This window comes from Macrobrachium rosenbergii, chromosome 3 (genome assembly GCF_040412425.1).
Source record: "Macrobrachium rosenbergii isolate ZJJX-2024 chromosome 3, ASM4041242v1, whole genome shotgun sequence".
Taxonomy (NCBI): Eukaryota; Metazoa; Arthropoda; class Malacostraca; order Decapoda; family Palaemonidae; genus Macrobrachium; species Macrobrachium rosenbergii.
The window spans coordinates 57,028,065-57,054,000 of record NC_089743.1 but is presented as its reverse complement, the minus strand read 5'-3'; the positions used below and the strand labels follow the sequence as shown (position 1 = coordinate 57,054,000).

At 42.2% G+C, this 25,936-nt stretch overlaps 2 protein-coding genes across 2 annotated transcripts in view; one reads left to right on the top strand and one right to left on the bottom strand.

Annotated features, from left to right (window-relative positions):
- Positions 1–25,936, top strand: part of Gle1 (nucleoporin GLE1) — a 68,040-nt gene that overhangs the window by 33,743 nt on the left and 8,361 nt on the right. Inside the window, exons 3-5 of the mRNA XM_067133419.1 lie at positions 8,401–8,539; positions 8,906–9,078; positions 17,208–17,381. Coding sequence (XP_066989520.1) covers positions 8,401–8,539; positions 8,906–9,078; positions 17,208–17,381 — 486 coding nt within the window. The remainder of the gene's footprint in view (positions 1–8,400; positions 8,540–8,905; positions 9,079–17,207; positions 17,382–25,936) is intronic.
- Positions 16,572–25,936, bottom strand: part of LOC136855931 (NAD-dependent protein deacylase-like) — a 96,304-nt gene continuing 86,939 nt past the window's right edge. Inside the window, exon 6 of the mRNA XM_067133432.1 lies at positions 16,572–16,797. Coding sequence (XP_066989533.1) covers positions 16,761–16,797 — 37 coding nt within the window. The 3' untranslated portion in view covers positions 16,572–16,760. The remainder of the gene's footprint in view (positions 16,798–25,936) is intronic.

Genomic DNA, 25,936 nt, shown 5'->3' with positions numbered 1-25,936 from the left:
GGGCGCAATGTTCAGACCGAAGGGCATGACCCTGAAGGAGTAGGCTTGATTCCCGAGTCTGAAACCGAGGAACTGAGAGAAGTTCGCCGCAACCGACGTGATAATAAGCGTCTGAAAGATCGATAGAGGTGGTGACGGCTCCACGCGGAAGTAGAGTCCGCATTTGAGCTACCGTAAGCATGCGAAATTTGTCGCATTTTATGTAGAGATTTAGACGCGACAGATCCAGGATCACTCTTTGCTGATCGGAGTCTTTTTGGGAACAGTGAATAACCTGCCTTGAAATTTTAGGTGCCTTACTTTCTTTATTGCTCGTTTGTTGAGCAATTCTGTCACATAATCCTTTAGGATTGATGTGGGTGGCTGGTAAAACCTGGTTAGAGGAGGAGGGTTTTGATCCAGCTCCATCCTAGTCCTTTGGACACAATGCTGTGTGCCCAAGGGCTGAAGGTCCATTGGTCCCTGAACCAAAACAGGCGACCGCCTACCTGTGTTCTCTCAGTGGGAGGGAGCGGGTTTATTCCCCTACCACGTCCAGGTCTTCCCCTTGGGGTGGTGTTGGGCTTCCTCTATGAGGGGCTTTGCCTCTTCCTCCCCTTTGCAACCCTATTAAGGCCGTGAAAGTAACCACGGCCCTCATATGTGGGGTTGTGCGCCGGTGAGGCCACATAGGAGGGTGCAGCTGGTTGGACCAGCACATACTGTTGGGGGTGAGCCTTGAAGTAGAAGGCTGCGCCACTGCCGAGACCGGGACGGCTTGGACTACCGCCTGATGGTGGGGCCTCTTATGCCTCCTGAAAGCGTTTACCTCCTCTCGATTGGGGGCCGGCCGATTCTGGGGTCTTACGCTTATAGGCCGAAATGCCCCAGCGAGAACGAAGACTCTGGTTGGCCCGTGTAGCCTCGGCCATAACATTCGTGACCTCCTCTTCAGGGAAGAGGTTAGGTCCCCAGATCGAGCTTTTCACGAGCTTGTTAGGCTCGTGGCGGATAGTCGCATCGGCAAAGATGAACTTCCTACATTCCAGTCTGGCCATGATAAATTCAAATAAGCCAGACTGGAAGCCTGCCAGCAAGGATTTAGCCAAAACTTGGAAGAAAGGCTCGTCCGAGCAGGGAGACGGCAGTAGCTTCAGTAAGGCATACGGAGTTCAAGGACCGGGCTAACTTAACCCGAGCATCAAACTCCGCTTTCAAAGAGCTTCCGGCAGCTTGGGAGCTGCTCACTGAACTGCGTGGAAGCGCAGAAGGGTCCAGCTTCCCGACCGTGAAAGTGGACGGGCGTCAACCAGAACTCATTACTTCCTGGGAATACCAGGAAGTAGGGTCTGTCTCCCTCAGCTGTGGTAACGGGATTACCATCAAAGCACGCCGGGCCGTAGCCAGAGCGACTTTGTTCAAGCAAGGGGGTGGGTAGGTTGTCTCCCAGGGCGAAACATAGTAAAGTTGCCCTTGAAAGGAGTCAACCGTATTGTCTGCCTGCCACTCCGCCAGAGTGCGCAGAAGAGCCGACTGAGCTTGGTCCCTAGGGACGATGACAGTCTCCCTAGGAACCTTGTCTGACCGAATCCAAGCTTCCTCCGTAAGCCTCACGAAGCCTGGGTAAGGGGCAGGAGATGGGGGGAAGAACTCCAATTCCTCCAACCGTCTCGCGTGCCAAGACCATCAAGTGTCAGTTTGCCAGCATGTTGGATGGCCCGGAGTGCAAAATCGCCAAGGGTTACCGACATCGAACGGCGGGAGGTCCGCAGTGTCGGGGATAACATACTGTGGTTCGGCTGGGGTGGGTGAGCCATTCCCGCCAGTATGTTATCATGACTGGCCAACTTCTCGGAGATTTTGTTAAATCTCGAATCCAGGTCCTCCGTGAAACGCTTATAGAGCTGATTGGCAAAGGCCTCTGCGTCAAAGCAGGTTGGCGAGGAGGGCTTGGTTTTGCAGCCCTCTTACTCGCGCCTTTGCTGGAGGAACCAGACTTGCTCCCGGAGGCTACAGGTCCTGAAACCTTAGCTTCGACGGGGAAGGGCGATGCCTTCTTGGAAGTCGAGGACTTGTAGCCCTTCGCCTTCCATGAAGTCTTCAACTTCAACTTGGGGATAGCAGACGGAGCTCTATCACCCAAGGAGGAAGACTTCACAAAACCTGAAAAGAAGATATGGATGAAGCAGGGGAGTCAAATAAAGGGGGCCCGCCCCAACAACCTCACTTACCTCACCACTTACCACCTGGTCCTGCTCTATGTTCATTGGTTCCAGGTTGAGATCCACATGCTACGTCCTCCGAGACCTCAGCGTGAGAGGATATCCGCTTGGGGTGGCTGGGTCTCATCCCGGATTTGCTGGATGATAGGGTGGCAAGGTCTTCAGGCACTGGGCGGCCGCCACCCGTGCGCCGGGTAGAGCAAGTCCTCAACCTGGCGCCGAGGACGTAGGGCTTCCCGACGGAACGTTCCTGCCAAACCCAGCCACCCAGGCCCGGAGGGATTCCAAGGCAGACTTCTTGGAAGCTTCGTCCGCCTGTAAGAAAACCAACAATTAGCTAAGAACGAAAACCATTCCGGGAACCTCATAAACAATATACAATATATAATATGAGGAGCATAAAGCAGGAGTAATGTAAAGACTGTCACTTACCGACTCATCCTGGACAGTTGTGCAGAGAGCGAAGCAAACCTCACAACCATCAGGGTGCCAGACAACCAGGTCATCCAGTCGGACCGCACAACCAGCGTGGGTCCGGCAAACTACGTGACCGTAAGGTTGTTGGAGGAGGCGGTGCACCCGGCCCTCACAGCGAACAGTCTGTAAGTAGAAAAGTACATGAACCTCCCACCCTAAGCAAACTAAAGCTGGCGAGGCCGGGAAACTCAACTGCAACCGGAATACTCCGGCGGAGAAGAACTCCCTAATCATAAACTGGGCCAATAAGCTCTAAATTACATAGAGTGGAAGGTAAAGGTTTTTCAGACCCCGGAGTACTCCGGGGAATGAAGGAAAGAGAGACCAGGAACCAACCCTAAGGGCTGCCAGTAAAATAACGGCGGAGCCCCCGGGTATAGGACCGGACTCACTTATATAATATATATAATGAATTAAGGAGAGTACTCCTGTAGATAAACAGACTTATCTAAAAACAAAAACAAAAATAATAACAGTAATAAGTGATGGTAAGAACTCAAGAGGACGGAAGGATCCGCTCCTCTATAAAATGAAAAACCTTCCGCCCTTACTTCCCCGCCGGAGAAACAAGACGGGTAAAATGCTCGTATGTTCATAACATAGGCTGAAGCAATATTTGTTACCGTATCAACGTAACCCGACGGGGAGACGAAAGTAATGGATAGTGACTCGAACACGTTCGAGTAAACAAACCACCAACCCCAATACAGCGATGCTAGGGACGATATGGGAGGGAGCGAATCCCTCAACCAACAGGAGAAGTCCCTGAACTCGGAGAAAACGCCATCTAGCGTCACCCGCACGAGTAGAGCAAGGCTGGAGAGAGGAGGAGGGGGGGGAGGGGGGGGAAGGAGGAGGAGTAGGCTACCAGGAAGGAACAGGAGACGGGGAGAAGCTCACCCGCTCAACTGCACCATACCTCCCAGACAATGAATCTTGGAAGGGTAATATGACTGGAAGCAACGCAACCCGAAGCCCGACTTCTACCTAGGCGAAGCCTAATATGGACCTAACCTTAATATAGGCTAGGAAAAGGAGGGCAGAAGGGAGGAGGAAGCAACAGGGAGAGAAATTTTGTGCCGAGAACCAATCAGGATCGAGAATGGCGGGCAAGGGGGCGACTAGCCTAGAGGAAACACATCCAAAGAACTCGATTCCCCCAAATGGAGGAAGAGAACTAAGGGGCTCACTCTGCCCACCAAAAAACGATCCCGGAGGAAACAGCAACAAAACTCCTCAACCTGAACTCCCCACCCAGGGCAAGGGGATGGAAGCAAACAAGCCTACTCCACAAAATAACCATCACTCATAAAAACTAAAATGTGCTCAACAGAGAGCGTAGCCTACCACGGGGAAGCGGTTAGATCTGAGGCTGCCGCCAGCACCCGAGGTAAACCACCCAATAAAATAATAAAAATACTAAAAATAAAACTAAAAGAGAGCACCATCTTCAAGCAAAAATTAATTAGCCTAGTAAGACCAAAAATAACAGGAACCCAACCTGGAGGGGGGGAACCTAGACGGGGCATCACTCCCACAAAGGCCAGTAGGCCAATTGAACGTAATTCATAAGGGGGGGGAGCCACCGCAAGGAACCACCAGGAAGGGAACCAAGGGGGCAAAATCTATCTATAACGACGAGGAGACAACTCCAACTGAAAAGAACAGAAGGAGTCGCCTCGCGGTCGACATGGCTGGCATGGGGACGCCTGTGGCGACATAATAAGATCTCAATATTTATGAAAATACGAGACCGTAACAGCCAAAAATAGAACAAAACCCCACAAGAAGATGGTACTTAACTTGAAATGGTAAAGCTGCTCGACGCCATCGCAGAAAGCAGAAAATTCAAAATAATGGAGACGAGCACACAAAAGAAACAGCGATTTCACGTGCTAGAAAATGGAATGAGGTAGGTGGCGCTGGTGTCGCCGTCCTGGCGGGTGTTTGGTGTGGGGGCTGTAACGGCTCACCGCTCTGTTCCGGGGGTTTTGATAGGGAGAGATCTTTCGAGTAGGTTTCCGTGGTAGTGGTATTCACTCACCCCTCCTTATACCGACGTCTTCCTAGAAGACGCTCGACTGGGGTAGTAAACCCAGCTTTCCTGAAAGCTCTTTTTCTCTGGTATATCTAGCAAGGTTATACCTAGAAATTCGTGCTGTAATGGAATTTCACCGGCTGACACGGGACTGGACTCAGAAATATTCCATATATATATTAGCAAGTATTGGTGATAATGAGGACCCCATAGCTACTCCATATTTCTGTTTGTATACTTGTCCCTCAAACGTAAAATAAGTATCACTAACACATAATTTGTTCAACTCCAGGAAGACACTTATTTCTATGTTTGGATTGAAAATGCCCTCATTTTGCTTAGATGAAGTTTTAGAATTTTTACAACCTAAGCAAAATGAGGGCATTTTCAATCCAAACATAGAAATAAGTGTCTTCCTGGAGTTGATCAAATTATGTGTTAGTGATACTTATTTTACGTTTGAGGGACAAGTATACAAACAGAAATATGGAGTAGCTATGGGGTCCTCATTATCACCAATACTTGCTAATATATATATGGAATATTTTGAGACTAATCTAGTTCCTAATATTAATATCCCTAACTTGAAATTGAAAGGTTGGTGGAGATATGTGGATGATATTTTTGCCATTCTGCAGGGTGATGAAAGTGAAATAGAAACTTTTCTAGACGAACTCAATAGTTTTGATAACAATATCCAATTCACTCTAGAAAAAAGGAACGATAATAAACTGCCCTTTTTAGACATCTTGATAGAAAGGAAAGAAATAGGATATGAATTCAGCACATATAGAAAGCCCACGCACACAAACTCGTATATTCATTTCTTCTCTTTTCACAGTCATGATATAAAAATGGGTGTTCTAACAGGTTTATTTCTCAGGGCAATGAGAACGTGTGACCCTTGTAAGATAGATAAAGAAATAAATTACATTGATAAAAGCTTTGATACATTAGCATTCCCGAATGGTTCAGAAAAAGGGCACTCAACAAAGCTAGGAGGATTTTTACGGGAAAATGCAGAGAGTACATAGAATACAGAAAACAAAAAATAGTTTCCCTCCCTTATATGCCTAAATTAAACAAATTACATCAAAAATGAAAGAAATTAAATATAAATTTTGTGTATACCTTTGACAACACCGTAAAAAACAAAGTTTGTAAAAATAAATTGGAAGGAGAAGATAGTAATGCAGATGATGTAGGGGGAGTATACATAATTAATTGCAACAATTGTGGAGACAAATATGTGGGTGAAACAGGTAGGGAATAAGGACTAGAATCCAAGAACACAGGAGGGCAGTACAGCTCAACTCACAGGGGAGTGCTATAGCTAGGCATTGTTGGGAAAAGGACCATAGGATGGATTTTAAAAACAGTAGGCTTATATACAAAAGCAATAACATCAGTCATAGGAGGGTAGTGGAAGGGGCACTCATCAGACAGATTAAAGTGATAGAAGGAAACAAAGGATTTACCTCAGAAGATCCCATAAGCCGATCTTTAATATTAAAAGAAGCTAAGATCGACCCTTCTGACCTGGAGGTTAGGTCTCCTGCCCAACAGATCGATGGTGACTACTCACATACCACAAGGATTAATACCACTGACCATCAGATCAGGATATCAAACTGACAGGAGGAGATAAACAACTCTCAAGAGAATGGAAACCAGGACAGCCATCATATAAATGACAGCACGGGGAGAAGAAGTTCCAGAAGATTGCTGGGCCTTGAACCAGCCTGACTACCTCATCTCTTGAAAAAGGGTCACAGTTAGGACCTGAAAGTGCTCGAGATCAAAGTAATATGTAAATATTTATCAGTAAACAAGTTATACACAAGAATCTTTTGGGTTTCTCTTTCCATCTTCAGAAGAAAACTGAAAGAAGTTTTTGTTTAGTTCATTGTATATATTTTTATATTGCTTTTGTATTATAAATTGCGATCATAGCGATCAATGTTTTGGTTTGGAAATGTTTACGCGGTGTTTATTTCGCCGCATTTAACTCAGTTCTGGGTGCTTTTCTTGCTTCTAGTTAGCATAAATGAATCTCTAGAGTCTAGATACTTTATTTATAAGGGGCAAGGTTATTTTTCGTTATACGAAGTATTTTTAAGTCGAAATATAACTAAAATATGTCTCGTTGTGAAATTAATTTATCTATTACTTTCGTTAATAGATGACGATGGCCGTTTGGGGGGTTTGTTTTGTGTAAAAAAAATTCAAGATTCCGTTCGCTATTTTCACTTGATATCATCAAAATACAAGCTTGATTTCATCAAAATACAAGCTTTACGTATTTATTGTTTATCGGTGTAAAAATAACAGTAATGTGTTCTTTCATGCCCAGTAGTTTTGATTAAAATACTTTCTCTCCCATGTTGCCGATGCACGATAATTTACAGTATATAGTCATTAGCAGCTTGAACATTGTTTTCTCAGCTTCAGCTACAACTTGAAGCTTAAATTTAGCAGTATATTTCCTTGCTGATCTTTTAACCATACCGAATAAGGGTATAATGTAAAAATATATCAGTCCTATTCTACTTAATGTCATTTGTGCCATAACGTACAGTAATTGTTTACTACCTTACGATGGTTGAAATGCCAAGTAAACGGCTGTTGTCATCCGATTCAGTTATAAGCAAAACAACAGTTTCTTGGTCAGTTGTTTATGGCTGTATGCATTTACACAAGAGTATGTTACTAACAATACATTTATCATTCTCTTTTACTTTTTTAACTAGAAGATGGGGTAAAGAGATGGAGGAAAAGTTGCCTATTGTAATTTGGTCTCTCTCACTGCCTAATTATGCTGCTGACTGCGCCTGCACGAAATTTTAAAATATTTTACAAATAGTATTGTGGTATTGGTATTAATTGCTTACCCCATTGCAAAATTGAATTATAGTAAGGTGAATTATAGTAACTCTAGCATTACATGAGTGTTTTAATAGTTTTATCACAAAAAGTGCATTTAGTTGTGAAAATGAGATGAAAATACAGTATTTAGTGAATATTTCTCAGTGAAAAATACTGCAAATGGGCAAATTTTCCGCAAATAATGGGTAGATATGTTCCTAAGAGAAATCCATGAATACGTGAGTCCGCGAATCGTGAAAACGCAAATCCAGGGGGTTTACTGTATGTCTTTACCTGTACAGTAGATCATTTTAAATTGATCTAATTTTACCTGTACTGTCTGTAAATTGTAAATGCGCCGTTCTAAAACATAGAGACATAGAGCATTTCAGAACAAAGAGAAAGAGACAGAATAAAGAAGTTTTTAAAAAAGAGGTTAAGAAGACTTCTAAAAATAAGCATTTATTAGCATTTTTAGGGACCATGCCAAACTTACGCAGAAATTCGCCTTGTGCGAAGGGGTCTGGAACCTAACCTCGCATAGGTTCGGGGTATGACTGTATGTATATACATTATATATATATATATATAAACTGAGAAGACCACATGTATATATATATATATTTATGACTTATTATGATATATATATATATATATATATATATATATATATATATATATATATATATATATATATATATATATATATATATATATATATATATATATATATACAGTATATACTGTATATAAAACCCATCATTAGAAAATCTTAATGTCGAATGTGTCATTTTTTAAGTTTAAATCAATTTTCTTCAGGATGGATCCTGCAGAGGAAGTCAGAGACAATGACAGACACCCATCCCTCAGGACAGCTGAATTAGCACGTCACCAGAACTGTGTGTTAATGAAAATACAAGATTTGCAACTTGAAGAAGAGTGCAGAAAAACTTCAGATGTAAGTAAACTTTCTTGGTTCATTACATATGATGTTAAGAATACTGTACCGCATATAGTTTACCTTTTTTCTTATTTCAGTGATCAGTTCAGTGTTATTGTGAAAAATTTTTAATGATGTACAACATAAGACCATAGCAATTGGAAAAAAATATAGGTATAGTAATTGGAAAAAACTCTATGCATAGTGATATATGTATAGAGTTACATTAGGAAGTACATTATGACAGATGTGCTATTCATTATATTTAGAAATGTATGTAGCACCCCATTGTAAATAGATATTAAAATGACTTACATGCACACCTTTATATTTTACACATGCAAGGTGATAGTTATATTCTTCTTACAGTTTATATAATTTCAGCAAAAGGTGGTCTCATGTTATCAAAAATACCTGCTCCAACTAAAGGAAATTAAGCGACAGCATAGGTCACAGTACAAGCAGTATTTCAAGGAGCGTGACGAGAATCATGAATTGGAGGTAAAAAGATTGCAAAAGCAGAAAGAAGAAATACGCCGTTCCATTCAGCAGAATGAGTAAGTGTATCCATTCAGCAGAATGATTAAGTGTTTTTAGCTTGTGTTCTAATAGCTGTTGGTTTGAATTTTGTACATTAAGTCTCATTGCTAAACATAATTGCCCTCCAGGTAAAATTTAGTTACTTTACTAATTTTTATTCATATGTAGTTATTATTATTAAGGAGAAGCTGATCCCTAGCCTCTTACAAGCTTTTTTTTAATAAGTTGATGCCATTCAGTGCCAAATATTTTTCTTGAAGGTTTATTCTCAAAGACAAGGCTCATATTGCCAGTACTAAGATGACTGGATCAGTCGTTATTGTGTGTGGCATTCCTGGAAGATTGAGGGTTTTTATGTGCAAAGCTTGCAAGATCATTGTGACAGCAGCTAGTATGGTGTAAATTTGTGGGTGAAGATGAAGAACAAAGAGTGGAACATAAGAAGTAATGAAGTCTAGGTAGTGAAGTTAAACTAAGGTCAAGAGGAGATTAAGACAGAATATTTGGACAAAAAGGCTGGTGATGTTAAAACCATGTATTCAGGTTGTGGCATTTGGGTAAGGGTAGTCCACAGAGGAAAATGCCTGTCAAAAGGAGGGGTGGGTCAGTAATAACAGCAGAAGAAAAAAAAGACACAGTTGGGCAGAACATTTTTCTGAGGTCATGAATAAGTGACATGAGGGGGATAATTTGACTAGTATACCAGAAGAAGATTTGAATATGCCTGCAAATGAATTCACAGTTTCTGAGGTGGAATAAATAATGATAAAGAAATCTATGAAATGAAAAGCACTAGGTTATGGTGGCATTGCTGCAGAGATGATTTTAGCTGAAACTGAAATAACACCTTGTGATGTAAACAGACTGTTTTTCAGAATTTTGAATGAGGAAGCAAAGCTTGACAATTGGGAATTAGGAGTCATAGCAAAGGTACCAATGAAAGATGAGTTTGCTGAGTGTTGTAACTATTGAGGCATTGCACTTATGTTGTTGTAATGAAAATATTAGGCTGCTTGTTCTTAATAGGGTGGATAAAGAAACTGATAAAAAGTTTAGAGATGAACAAACTGTTTTCAGAAAAGGCAGTAATTGCACATAACAAATATTTGGGGCAAGACTATTATGCAGCTGTGTACTCACCAGTACAAGGTTGATCTGCTTGCCTGTGGTCATGCTGCTTCCTGTCTGCCTTGTGGCTTGCCACTGCTTCATGGTTGCATACTCATGACAGTGCTGGTAGCCATTCACTTGTACCCTCTCCTAGTTTGGGGTGTCACCAAACATAGGAAGTCATACGAATCAGTTGATCGTGGCTTGGAACTCCTCTCTGGGTACTGGTCTTCCACAACCCGAGTATATCAGATGGTACTGTTGTACTGACTGTTTGCCTTTTCCCATGAGTAAGCACTAGAGCAACTGGTTTAGGATCCAAGAAGTTTCACCACTTTATGTGCAGTGGGACTTTCTGTAGTTCAGGCACTATACTTTAGGCTGTGAATGGCCTGTGTCCTTAATAGCATCCACCTTTATTTCTGCTTGGATCCATTCAAGTGGAATATGTGTGCTGTGTTAACTAGTTGACTGGTTTGTTATGTCCTCAGAGGCTTGAGCTACTTCAGAACAGAGATCACCCACTCACTTTTGTCACAACTTGTAGATTGTAATTATCTGTGAGAGTTAGGTCTTATCCCCAAGCAGCACCTCAGTTTTGGCAGGTCTCCTCAGCCCCTTGTATTTGATTAAGTTTGCCTCACAGAGGTGACCCTCTATGTGCTAGCTTCCACTTCAGTGAGAACTAAGTGGTGCTGATAAGCTGTAAGTGATCCTCCCTTCCAGCTCACTCATTTATCAGGAAGATCAGAGAGGATCTTGCATGTTTGCTGGATGACAGGAATCTCCTTACAGAAGTCCCCTGACTTCTCTCGTGAAGTATGTCTGCTTACAGCTGCAGTGGAGGTGGGTCCATGTGATGTCCTTTGGACCCTCTCAGATGGCAAACGAAGCTGTGCTAATCAGCTCCAGGTGATCCTCACTTCCTGATTGCTCTGTGAACAGGGAGATTGGAGAGGATCTCACATGACTGCTGGACAACAGGAGTTCTCTGAACTCTCCACCTCCAGAAATGTGTCTACTCTTAGCCTCACTGGAGGATGATCAGGGCAATGCCTGAGAAGCTTGTCCACCTCAGATGCAGGGGCCAAGGACGATCCTCAGTTGCACAACTGTTTGCAAAGGCAAGTGGTATGTCTAGCCTTGCAACTCCAAAGCTGTTTGATGAGTCATTTCATACTGTTGTTAAGCAACATGTCTGTAGTGGCTTATGTTAACAAGCAGGGTGGAAAGGATAGTTTGTTCACCCTTCAATTGGCAAAGCAGATACAGGAATGGACAGTTCACTACATGGGGTCAAGCTGCAAGCTGGATATATTATATGATAGAAGAATATACAGGCAGTCCCTGCTTTACGACGGTCCGGCTTACAACCTTCCGAGGTTATGACACTTTTCAGATATATTCATCAGAAATTATTTCCCATTTACAATGCATGTTCCAGGGTTACGACGCATCGTACACCAATCTGACAGAAGAAATATGGCTCCAAAACAGCAGAATAATAAAAATTTGGAGGTATTTTTTATGAAAAACTCAATAAAAATGCAGTTTACATCATTTTCAATACACCCAGAGCATTAAAAGTAAGGTTTGCTTTGGATTTTTGACGATTTTCGAAAATTTTTTGGTTTACGATGATTTTCGGCTTACGACATGGCGTAAGAATGGAACCCCCCGCCGTAAACCGGGTACTGCCTGTATTTTATAGACCTGTTCAGTTAATAAAGCATGTAGTAACAACTAGTAGTCTTTACACTTGGGGGTGGGGGAATGGCCGTTTGAGCTGAGAAAACAAATTTACCACCAGCGATACTGGAAATCAATCTGTTTTGTCTTACAACTAACAGGTGTTCTGTTCTGCCAGTACCTTGTTGATTGGCCTTGGAAGACTCCTTTCAGCACCCCAAGGGTATTCAGAGCTCCTACACCTATTCCATCACTCTTTCTATGTTCCACATTGTGGTCAACTGCATGTTGATCACTTTGGTGCTCAGACACCCTGATAGCTCCTTATAAATCTTATGCTGAGTTGGGTTTTTCCTAATGTGCTTCCTTATGGCAGCATTCCAGAGAGGTTCCTTGTGGCTCACTGTCTTCCAGAGGAAGTGGACCATTTTCTGTGTGAACACAGGACTGTCTCTCTGACTGGAACTTGGCAAAAAATGAGAAATTTTCAGCTTGATAAGAGACATGAGTTTTCATTTCCCCTCTCCAGGCCCCTCTGATGGTCCAGACAGGAGAGTTCTGTCTAGTGTGAGCCACCCTTTAGGGAGGTAATGCTGTCAGTGCACCTCAGATGGTACATTGTAGACATTACTAAAGGATGTTTGCAGTGTCTCTTCACCCCATAACTGCACCCAAAAGGACATTTGCAGGTTCCCCTTACCCCCTAACTGTACCCACTTTATTAGCCATTTACTTTATCTCCATTCCTGCTTCCTATCTTCAGTCTTGCATTCCAGCCTCTCTATTATTTCTTAATTTAAATATGGGATTCTCTCCGAGCTCTACCTATAGATCCTTTATTTTCTGGATGTATTTTCTTGCTGTTCAACCACTCCAGCTCCCATTTTCCAGTCTTAAGCACTGAATAGCCAAAAGTGCCCCATCTTCACAGCTTGATAGTCTAAATTTTATTAAATCAAACTGGTGTGAGATGTGTACACTACTGACTAGGACCTGTTTCTTATGATATGATTCCTACTAGGGTGTGTGCAACTGGCTCTGGGAAATTATGCAAATTTGGCTATGATCTTGGATAAGTAACAATCATATGCATTTTATGGCTGAGGGCCTTCTTCAGAATAGGTAATAGTTAGGTAAACACTTAGGCTAACTTAAATAACTGTATTTATGCACAGTGACATATCAGAAGAATGATGGTTACACAGCAGGGGTTTAGGGGACAAAAGAGGTCCCATAAGATGAATTAAGAATGGGTCACTAAGGGGGGGAGCAATGAAGTACAGTGGAAGGGATCCCACTGCGCATGAAGTGAAGAACAGTATCCACTGCTGACTACTCCAATCTGCAATAAGAATGCACGCGGTTATGCAGATTAAATGCGGCATGTGGTAGTAGATTGAGGGGGTGTACTGATGGTATGTAACTAACTCGATCCCACAGCATTGAATTGTCTTTACGTTATTATGAAATGAACGCTTTGCTTCAGGCATAAAAATACACAGACGTCAAATTATACAGGACTCTCACTTGGGAAAGAGAAGAAATAAAGTTGAAGTATAAGGAAGTAACTGACTGTTGAGAGAACCTTGGAATGTGGCACTTTACCTTCTGCAGGAAATGGATTCGTCTTCCTTGTGGGGCGCCAACAAGGGAGGAAATGAACAAGGCACCACAAAGATTCACTTGAGGCTAGCAACAGCCATGTTCTAAAAGGGGGATAGCTCAGGAAAGCGAGGCAACCAACTTTGTCAGAGTCGAACTGTGTTCTCTGAATGTCTGAAAGTCTCTGAGGACGCTGAGATACTGCAGGGTCCCTTTATAGTGCTTGGGGCTTACGCTTGAGCGTCAGGACAGATGCCACTCTTAGTCTGCCCGACCGCATGTATCGCATGAGGTCTCCAAGGCGTGAGGTCATTGTGACTCGTCCCTTTAAATATGGCGGCTACCTCGTGTTCTTCGCCCTGTCGCTGCTGTCCTGCATCGGTTTGCCTCAGGCAGGAATTAACTTTCTCCTCAGCCAGCCACTTGCAAACCAAGGTCTCGCAGTCAAACGAACAAGGGTAGATTAACAGAGTTAATCATCAAAGGGATTGGTAAATGGTTGGTAGGGGCAAATTTTGCCTGTACTTTACTTTGTTGAAGCAAATGCCAAAAATTATTATTTATCTTAAATATTATTATGTTAATGGAAGATGGGATGGCATGAAAAGAGGTTTCCCTCGTTACACTTACTTAGTGTCAGGAACTCATGCTAGTTCTGGCATACACAAGAAGTAGGTGTTTAGAACACCTCCTTTCTTCCTGGCTACGTGATGCATCAAATGAGCTTCAGTGTTTCTGAAAGTAGTCTTTCATGTGGCTCGGGTGAAAACTCATGGTCAGGGATATGGGATCTGTTCCTGGCATTTTTGAGTAACGTTTTGATACATGCGTGATGAGGGCAGGTGTCCATAACATCAGACCATCTTTATCTGATCCTGCCTAATGGACGTCATCCACAGGTTTCCATCTCCTTTTCCTCTGGGACCTGCAGTGGCTACTCAGCAGGTTGTGTAAGCATTGAGCTCCTTTCAGACAGAAAAGCGTCTCATTGAGGGTATTCAGAGAAGATAAGGCTACGGCCAAATGATACAATGACTGGCTTTTATCCATTCTTTCTTCTTCCTCCCTCTGCAGAGCAGCAGCTTGACCTGATTACATGCTGGCTACTTAATTGAGCAACCAGTCTTAGGGCATAATGACGGAGGCATGACTCCCTCTGCTCTTGGCTTTAACATGGGGACACTGCAGTCAAACTATAATCTGAGCCTAAAATATAGTTGCCTTCCAACTTGCACAACCTCTGGGGGTAGCACTTGGTTTTCTGAATTTCCTTACTTGAGTGAGGTTTTCAACCTCAAAGGGCCACACTCAGGCCCAGAGCCCACTGTTCTATCATCCCTCTGCCAGACTGAGTATGAGGTTAGCGGAGTCACTGAATCCCCTGCTTGCTGTATTGATCAGGATTGTGGCATTTCTGGGTGGGTTTTCAGTGTCGTCAGTTGACAGACAACCTCCCACCCTGAGGAGTGAGTCTCCTGTTATGAAAGGCAATGATTTGTATTTGCATAGGTATACAAACTAGAGCCTTTTTATTAGAACTTCACCTCAAATCACCCTGCTTTCCCCACTCACCTTCATTAACCACCAGTTAATCACCTTTTACCAAGTTCAGTGGCTGTTTCCGTGCTGAAAGATACTATTGTATATAAGGTGATAGAGTTCATACATCTGGAAAACATGTTACCTTAAAATCTGATATATTTTAATGTAATAACCACCTGCTGAGAGATTGGCTAGGTAGCATCTCAAAAGTTGTTTGAGTCTTACTAGTTTTAAGCTTGGCTAACTGTGTCTTAGGATTTTCTGGTTTAATTGTTATTTGTTTTTCTCTGTATTGTATTTTTGTGTGAAGTAAGTTTTTGCTTTATTTACTCTTTAGGTAATTTTGTACTATAGATTCTTAATTAAACGAACTACAGGCAGTCCCTGGGTTATGCGAACTCGGCTTACATCATTCCGAGGTTATGTCGCTATTCAAATATATTAATAAACAATTATTTCCCGGGTTACAGCTCATGTTCCAGGTTTGTGTCTCCAGTCCGACGGAAGATATGAACTTTAATATGGCTCCAAAATGGCGGAATGGTCAAAATTTGGAGGTTTCTTGATGAAAAGCTCAATTAAAAAGCAGGTTCCGTCGTTTTCAAGACACCCAAAGGTTTTCTTATGATTTTCGACAATGTCTTGGGTTACGTAGTTTTTCGGCTTGCATTGTGGTGTAGGAACGGAACCCCCTATGTAACCGAGGGACTGCCTGTACTGTAATTCAGCTGAAGGATTCTTCACTAAATCTGTATTTTAGCTAAATAATTTTTGGAATAGGTGTCACTGCTTTTACATCAATTTTTAGTACTAGTGACTAACTTAAATCAGATGTAACCTTCTCTTTAAATTGGGGGTGGTAATCTGTATCACTAGTGTCAAGTTCCTGTCACTTGGCAATATCCTCATACCCAACAGCATCTTCCAAAGCATGACAGTACAGTGCTACAGTGTTATAGAGTGAAGCTATCGGAATCAGGCTTATCTTTCTTCTCTATTAAATCCAGTGAAAACTCTACACCAGGATGTCATCCAGCATATTCCCTTTGTATTGTCTTGAATGATGCCTTGAACCGTAGTCTGTAATATGGACGTAGTGTTAGCTGTTGAACATGTCAAGTAGCTTCCCACAAGGAGTAGAAAGAATGTCAGTGATAGATGGGCTTGGGCACAATCTAATAAGGCAACATTTTCCTTACTTCTTAATAATTCACCTTAATCACCTTGGTCTGATATAACGCAAGAATTGAGAAAGTAATCTTTACTTGTGCCACTTGTAAACCAGGCCTTGTGTACCTGTGATAGCTTGCAGAAAGGCTCTTCATGAAAGGAAGTTGTGCTCTTGGCTGCTTGGCATTCCCAGCAACCTTGTGTCTGACCTTGAGAGCTCTTTACATTGGTACTGAAGAGGTCAAAATCCATAGATTTACTAGTTTAGTGGCTGTGGACTTCTCAAACTTCAGGGTCTAGGTGATATTGGAAGGTACTTCTAAAAGAGGCTAGTAACATCTACATTATAAGAGCTTAAGTTGTGTGATGGGCATTTTCATTAAAATATGTATACTAATGACAGTGCCACCATATTTAATTATCAATATAAGTATTACAGATGGACATAGTAACTCAAGGGAACACAATTTCAATGTTAGTGGCATTTTTTTTATTTACTAGAGTTTTTGTTTTATGAACTCAGCTTCATGTATATCCTTGAGACACACAGGTTCTGATACTTCCTATTGGATCCTATAGGTCTCAGTTAGCAAGTAGTTAGCATCCCTAGCAGCTGGATCCATCTGTTGAGATTTGAGACCTGTTGTAACTAACAAGTTTTTGGTGTAAGAAGTACAGTTTTTTGAGTTAATTTTTTCATATAAAGCCTCAATGCAATGCAAGTTCCCCTCAGCCATGCTAATTATAAGTACAGTAAGGGGTTTGCAGGAAATAGTTTTTTCCTTTAAAGAGTTATGTACTGTATGATGCAAGTAACATGTATGGAAATGGAAAAGTCTTTTTCTTAAGTTAGTTTTTACTGTTTAATCTACTAACTAAATTGCTGTAATTGTACTGTATAAAGTCAGATGTTACCATTTTTAGATATAAGCTTTTTTACATTAATTCTGGAGAAAATACTTACAAGAAAAGTAAAATGTAAAGGAAAGCTTGTATGCCTATTTATATTTAAGGTCTTTCTGCTATATTTCAGCCTTGAGTATGACAAGTATATTGAGCAGAAATCATTAGAACTGAACCAGCTTATAGAGGCTGCTGAGCGCAGGGAGATAGAACACAGGAACATTATTGAAGGTCTTGTTAATGACCTACATACTCTTAAAGCCACCTATATAGAAAAACATGAAGAGATGAAGCAGTTACTGAGGTAAATTACATTTACAGTTATGCTTATGCTTATGGGTTTGATCCATGTTATTAGGGTGCTGTGTAGATTTGTCATAGAAATTACATGTGCTTTACTGTCATATGTAGTGAATTTTATTTCAATGGAAATTTTGTACTTGGAGATATTGATTAGGATCTTGCGAGAGCCTCTTTTTGTAGTTCTTACTGTGGCACAATATTCTTGAATTGAAGAGTCCCAAAACATGAACTGAAATTTTACTTGTGTGTAATCGGGGCTTCAGTGTTTTTGTTACATTTTATAACTTCTGAAGTATGAATTGCTTGGGAGATAATGCCCACAGTATGCCTCATGTGGACACTATAGACATTATTAAAGGGCTTTTGCAGCATCCTTTATGTCCCAGCTGCATTTCTTTTTTTAATTATAATCTGCTTTTGGATTCCAATCTTCCACCTTGCTTTCCAGCCTTCCCACCCATGCCTTTCATGTACTAAAACTTTTGTATTAGACTCAAATCCTTCAGGTAAGTTTTGTGAGAGTTAGACTTAAGACTTGGTAGTTTGGTGCTTTTTTATGTGGAAAAAAAGTGGGGGAAAATTTCATTTTGTCCCATTCCAAGTAAGGTTCATGTTGGCTTGAAAGTCTTAAATAAATCTCAGTACAGTAATTTAAATACGTATTATACATTTCATCATTCATTAGACTGATCCTAGTTATTATTACTGGGAAGTAGTTTATCAAGACACCTAATTGCATGCTTGGTTCCCATAAGGCTCACTCTGAGGATTTGGTTTGAAAAGTAAGGGTGAACAGAGAGCTAAAATTGGTACATGGTGCAAATTATAGGGATGAAGCTAAACCGTAACAGATATCAATTTATGATTGTTACCAAGTCTAGGCTGTTGGATCCCCCACCCAGCTTTTTTCATTAGACATGTTACTTTAACTACATACAACTCATTTAAAATTCTAGCTGTCATTCTTGATAACAAATTCTTTCTTTAGAAACATATCAAGTCTTTTTCAATAGCACAAAATATTTGTTCACAGTATTGAGAAAGTACTTTAAGATTTTTGAAGACTTGTTTGTCTTTAGGAAAGGCTTTCACTCTTTTATAGTTATGTACAGTATTTTGGATATTGTTACTCTTTGGTTGTCAGCAGCTGAATTATATCTTAAGCCTTTGATTTCTGTGAAAGTCTTATTCCTGGTCATGATACAGTCCGACCTCTTAAATCCAGCACTCCATGGCCTGGCAACTCCCATAATCCAGGACTTTTTTTTTTTAATCAGCTGCCATTAGTTCTTGAGCAGCTACAAGGGCGGCACCACACGTCACGTCAGTTTTTGGACTTTTTCGGATTTCGGGACTGAAGCTTGCTCCATAAATACACAAGCTCAGCCTATTTCCAACAAAAAAATATACTGTATAGAAAAGAACCATAATTTGTGTATATACTTGTGGTTCATGCAATCATTAAAATTTCATCCAAAAACATTTCATCATATATACTGTGTTATGTATAGTGCAAGATATACAGTATTTTCAGTAGATTACACTAGGCTTGCCTTTCTATGCCAGTCTTAGTTTTGGTAGGTACCATTTGTAATGCATATTATATCTTAGCATTTAACTAATAAATAGACCTAGAAGCAAAAGTTCAGTAGGTTTAATGCAAATCTTCATACATTAAATTAGGCCTACCAATCATGCAAGTCTTGTCTAAGAATTCAATATTATTTTGTATAATAATTAACAACCACTTACAGCTGCATGCAAGACACTGGTGTAAACAACAGCAAGTACTGACATAAACAGTCGAATCATAAACGGCTGTTTGCCGATGTTGGTTACCGTAACTAACATGTTTATATTAAGGGTTGCGTTATAGTCGTCGACTTGTTAAAAATCTGCTAATTTTCAATAGTGACTTCCATAAATAAAAATAAAATAAATCTTTATTTAACTCTTTATGCAATGGAGAGGAAAGTGTTATGAAAGTATGCCAAGAAAAATTATGGCTGTAGCTGTGGCTGAAGAAAAATAATGTGCTGGCCAAAAATGTTTTGGAAGAGTCAAAAACAACCAACATCTGATACTGGCAAAATCATACCTTTACTGTACGTTATTTAATTCTCTACATTAGTAAATAAAGTAAGTTGCATTTTTAAACCCAGATTTGATAATTTACGAAAAAGTGAATCTCCAAAATGCATTTCTTTTAGCAACTAATGGCTGTGATGATGATGTTAAAACAGCCAGCTGATGATTTTAAGAATGTACACATTAGTAGAATGCAAATTCCACCTGATCACTATGTTCGTAAATCATAATACGATAATATTATGACAGTAATGCATGAAATATAATTGCGTACAGCATGTAAAACAAGTTTTGTTAAAATCATCAGTATTCTTAATACAACTGTATTTGACTTTTGCAAATGGATATCTGTCATAAACCAACCGGTGCCAATAGTTTCTCTCTCTCTCTCTCTCTCTCTCTCTCTCTCTCTCTCTCTCTCTCTCTCTCTCTCTCTCTCTCTCTCTCTCTCTCTCTCTCTCTCTCTCTCATAAACACACAGAAAACATTGAAAGGCGCCAGAAGATCAGAACTGGACAATGTGCTTATCAAGTGGTTTAAGCTTCAATGGGGTGAAAGTGTAATCATTTCCAGGGGATGCTTATGGAGCAGGCCAGAATTTTCATAAGTAATTAAACTTAATGAATGACAGTGATTATTCATAAGCTGTGTTCTACTTCTGATGAACAGTATGCCTTTACTGTAATTCATTTAATTTAATGCATTTGTAAATAAAGTAAGTTGCTTTTTTAAACCCAGCTTTGATAATTTACAAAAAAACGAATCTCAAAAATGCATTTCTTTTAGCAACTAATGGCTGTGATGATGTCGTTAAAACACAGTCAGCTGATGATTTTAAGAATGTAAACATTAGTAGAATGCAAATTGCACCTGATCACTATGTTCGTAAATTATAGTATGATAATATTATGACAATAATGCATGAAGTATAATTGCATACAGTACGTAAAACAACAATTTTGTTAAAATTATTAGTGTTTGTAATACAAGTGTTTGACTTTTGCAAATGGATATCTGTCAGTGTTACAACCCAACCAGGGCCAATGGAGCAGGCCAGAATTTTCGCTTTGTGCGATGGGCTCGTTTAAGAAGTGAGAGCTGTGGTGCTCCTTTACTACAAAAGGAGTGACCTCTATCCAGAAGTCAGCTCTCTTATTCACTCCGCTTAACAGGTCTTACCTTTTTCCCCAGGACACCATTAAAGAAGCTCTTTAGGATCTGCAGAAGAAATCAACTACTGGTTCTGACCCAACCGTCGAAGCGTCCCAAGGTAACTCCTGCAGCCATTTCCAAGCCTTTTTCACCTCTGCAGCCTCAGCCCTTTCATTGAGGAAGATCTAGAACCCAGTCCAGACCTTGCTCAAACCTTTGTCTTCCAGCAAAGTCATTTAAGAAGTCTTTTCCCAAACTGGCTACCAGTAAATGAGACCCATGTCGGTCATGCTCCGGTAGGTGCCAGGTTGCACCTTTTTTGGGAGGAATGGAGTCGCAGGGGTGCAGAACGTTGGGTAGTTAAGGTTCTGAAGATGGGCTGGCTCCATTCCTTTCAATCAGACTCCTCCACTTTCAGAGTCGCCGATCACCTTGACAGCTTCCGGGGGCTGGATACCAGTTTTGGATGTCAGTGCTCTAAACTTGTTTGTGGCAAAGACCAAGTTTCACATGGAGACAAACTGGTCTGTCATGTCCTTTCTCCATCAGGACGACTTGATGGACATCCTGGACATGCAGGATGCGTATTTTCATGTCCCCATCCGTTTGGACTCGAGGAAGTTACTGAGGTTTGTCTTTCGGGGCCGGGTTCTCCAGTTTCGGGCACTGTGCTTTGGCCAGTCCACAGACCCACAAGCCTTTACCCGAGTCCTTTCCCCCCTCTGCAAGTGGACTTCATCTTCTCAGGATCAATGTGACCTTATACCTGGATGATTGGCTTCTCCGCTCTCTTTCAGAGGAGCAAGGCACAAAGGACTTACAAAGGACCCTTTGCCTAATGAAGGAGTTAATCATCTTGATAAATGTTCAGAAGTCCCAAATGACTGTCTCAGAGCATTCTTTATTTTGGGAATGACTCTGAAATCTCAAGTTTTTCGGGCTTTTCTCTCCCCCAAGAGGGTAGAGTTTGTCTCCAGACTGTGCAGGATTTTCTCAATCTCTCGGCTTGTTTTGCTGTCTGGTGGATGAGCCTCCTCAGAACTCTGGTCTCAGTGGAATCTTTTGTGAGGTTGGGCAGACTTCACATGAGGCCCCTGCAAACCTTCCCGAAGGCAAATTGGTGCAGGAAAACTCAGTCAGACTCTGTAGTCTTCCCAGTAACATCGGAGACCAAGGGGGATCTCCGATGGTGGTTACCTGAGGAGAGACTTTAGGAAAGACTATCTCCTCTGAGCCCCAGCCTAGAATTCTACTTCAACGCCTCAGATGTAGGGTGGGGAGCCCTTTTAGGGAGTCGGAAGGTGTCGGGGACATGGGCCGCAGCTCAGAAATCGCTACATATAAACGTCAGGGAGTTGAAAGCCATTCATCTGGGCCTTCAAGCTTTTTCGCCACTCATATTGGGGAAAATAGTTGGGATTTACTCAGACAACACCTCAGCTCTGTCCTACATTCACAAGCAGGGGGGCACCACTCTTTCATCCTCTACGAGGCAGACAAAGGCCTTCTTCTATGGGCGGAGCAGAATCAAGTGAAGCTGTGCAGGGGAAGATGAATGTTCTGGCGGACCAGTTAAGTCTTGCATTCCTGAGTCTGCAGTGATCTGTGGAGGCTTTGGGGCAAGCCCTCCATAGATCTCTTTGCTACTTCAAAGAACGACCGACTTCCCTCTCTTTTGCTAGCCAGTCCCGGACCCTTTAGCTTGGACGACGGACGCAGTGTTGTTAGACTGGACAGAAGGCCTAGACGCCTACGCCTTTCCCCCCTTTGGGATGATTCGGGAGGTGTTAAACAAGTTCAGTTCTCATCGGAACGTCTCGATGACACTAGTCACTCCCTTGTGGCCAAGGAAGGAGTGGTTTCCGGACCTGCTGAGACTTCTTGTGGATTTTCCAAGGCTTCTTCCACAAGAACAGTCGCTGCTCAAACAGCCACATTTTCACAGGTACCATCAAGGATTGTCTGTTCTGCCCCTGACAGGTTTCAGACCGTCAGGAGCCTCGTCAGAGCAAAAGGATTTTCACATAGGGCTGCAGGAGCTATTGCTTGATGCAGAAGAGCTGCCGCTAGCAAGCTCTACCAGTCCAAGTGGACAGTGTTCAGAAGATGGTGTGCACAGAATCATGTCTCTTCTTCTGAAACCTCTGTAGCCCAGATTGCGGACTTGTTGCTCTTTCTCAAGACCGTTAGGAGATTGTCACCCTCTACAGTTAAGGGATATAGGGCTATGCTTAGCTCAGTGTTCAAGCAGAGGCCTTAACCTGTCTATGAACCAAGACGTCAGTGATCATGTCAAGTCTTTTGAGACCTCCAAGACAGACAGTTGCTCTTCAGTCCCTTGGAATTTAGATGTGGTTTTAAAGTGGTTGTGAGCTCCTCTTTGAACCGCTTCGTTCTGCCTCCTTTAAGTCCCTCACTCACAAGACTCTCTTTCTTGTAGCGCTGGCTACAACAAGGCGAGTAAGTGAACTCCAGGCAATGGATAAGAAAGTTGGTTTTGCGCAAGGAGGTGCAGTTTGTTCTTTATCACTTTATTTCCTCACTAAGAACGAGGACGTTTCTCGCCCCTAGCCCTGCTCATTTATTATTAAGAGCTTGGAGAAAATTCTTGGGCCAGAAGAAGAGAGACTTCTTTGCCCTGTGAGGGCCTTGTGGCTTTACATCTGCAGGACTGAGAAGATCATGGGTTCCTCTAGCAACCTCTGGTGTTCGGTGAGAAACCCATCTCGCCCACTCTCTAAGAATGCCCTCTCCTTTTTCTTAAGGAGCCATATCTCAGAAGCACATTCTCAGATTCAGGAGAACGCCTTCCCGATCTTGAGGGTAAAGGCTCAACAGACTCTTTATTTGGGGATGTTGATCAACTCTCAGACTTTCGGGCGTCTCTGTACCTGAAAAGAGTGGAGTCTTGTCTGAGGATGGTAAACAAGTTCCTCAGTCTCGATCACTGTTCAGCCAACGAGTGGATGAGCCTCCTGGGAATATTGTCTTCTTTAGGACATTTCGTTTGCATAGGCAGAGTCCACATGAGACCACTGCAATTTTACCTAAGGATCAGCTGGGACAGGAAGGTTTATCCAGACACCTTCAGGTTCCGTATTTTAACTGAGATCAAGGAGGACCTACGCTGGTGGAGTTTAGAAAGCAGGTTAGTGGAAGGAAAGTTTCTTCTTCTGTGGAGCCCCAACCTAGACTTTCATTCCAACGCGTCAGATCTAGGTTGGGGAGCTCTTTTAGGGGGCAAGGAAGTTTCAGGGACATGGTCCCTGGAACAGAGAGAGTGGCATATAAATGCCAAGGAACTGAGAGCGGTACATCTGGGACTTCAGTTCTTCAGCAGGGAAGTATCCAAAAAGGCAGTAGTTGGTACATTCAGACAGCACGACCACCCTATCTTATATAAAGAATCAAGGGGAACTCACTCCCTCTCCCTCTTGATTCTTTATATAAGATAGGGCGGTCGTGCTATCTGAATGTACCACTACTGCCTTTTCAGATACTTCCCTGCTGAAGAGCTGAAGTCTCAGATGTACCGCTCTCAGTTCCGTGGCATTTATATGCCACTCTCTCTGTTCCGGGGACCATGTCCCTGAAACTTCCTTGCTCCCTAAAAGAGTTCCCCCAACCTAGATCCGACGTGATCGAATAAAAGTCTAGGTTGGGGCTCCATGGAAGAAGAGACTTTCCTTCCGCTAACCTGCTTTCTAAACTCCACCAGTGTAGGTCCTCCTTGATCTTCAGAGACATGGTCCCCGGAACTGAGAGAGTGGCATATAAATGCCAAGGAACTGAGAGTGGTACATCTGGGACTTCAGTTCTCCAGCAGGGAAGTATCTGAAAAGGCAGTAGTGGTACATTCAGACACCACGACTGCCCTATCTTATATAAAGAATCAAGGGGGAACTCACTCCTCTCTTTGCGAGATAGGAGGGAGCTTCTACCTTGGGCGGATCAAAACCAGACAAACCTTTTAACACACTTCATTCAAGGGAAGTCAAATGTTCTGGTGGACGAATTGAGTTGCCAGAAGCAGGTGCTACTCACATAGTGGACGCTAGATCAACAGGTATGTCTGGATCTATGGAAATTGTGGGGACCCCAATTGTCGACCTTTTTGCGACTTCTAGAAACCATTGTCTTCCTCTGTTTTGCTTGCCAGTTCAGGATCCTTTAGCATGGGCAACAGATACCATGCTTCAGAACTGGTCCAATAAGTTCCTCTCTGCCTTCCCTCCTCTGAGTATGGTGAGGCAAATTTTAAACAAATTTTGGATGCACCACAATGTAGAAATGATCCTAGTAGCTCCGTTTTGGCCAATGAAAGAATGGTTTCCAGACCTTCTCGAGATACTATTGGACTTCCTGATGCTTCTTCCTCAAAAGCCTCATCTACTCAAACAACCCCACTTTTGGCAGTTTCATCAGGGGTTGTCTTCTCTGGCCCTAACAGGCTACAAACTGTCTGGGAACTCCTGTGGAAGAAAGGCTTTTCAAGAGCAGCTTCGCAAGCTATTGCCAAGTGCAGACATTAGTCCTCAAACAGAGTTTATCAGGCAAAGTGGGTGATATTTTGAGATTGGTGCAAAAGCTGCAGAGTTTCCTCTTCTCAAACATCTGTGGCAGAAATAGCAGATTTTCTGCTGTATTTGAGGATCGACAGAGGCCTTTCTACTCCGACAATTAAAGGATATGGAGCCATGTTGGGCTCGATATTCTGACATAGAGGGATAGATCTCTCTTCTAACCACGATTTGTCAGACCTTATCAAATCATTTGATATAGCTAAACAGAAAGAGGTTGCAGTAGTTCCTTGGAATTTGGATGTGGTGCTTAAATGGTTATCTAGCCCCTGTTTTGAGCCATTACGTTCAGTCTCTTTAAGAGATTTGAATAGGAAGACACTGTTTCTTGTAGCCCTAGCTACAGCTAAACGGATTAGTGAGATCCATGCAATGGATAGAAGAGTGGGCTTTTCCCAAGGTAATGCTGTCTGCTCCCTTTCCTTGGGTTTTATGGCATAAAATGAATCCTTGTCCAATCTGTGGCCTTGTTCTTTTTCTGTTAAAAGTCTGTTGGAGATTGTCGGCCCTAATGACGAAGAGAGAGTTATGTGTCCTGTGAGGGTGCTGAAGTATCACTTTCACAGAACAAAAGGAGTGCGTGGTTCGTCTAATACTTTATGGTGTTTGGTCAAGACCCCTTGCGCCCACTGTCGAAGAATGCCCTGGCTTTCTTCCTCAGAGACCTAATCAAGGAAGCTCATTCCTCAATTGGAGATGAAGCCTTTCCCTTGTGTAAAGTGAAGGCACATGAAAT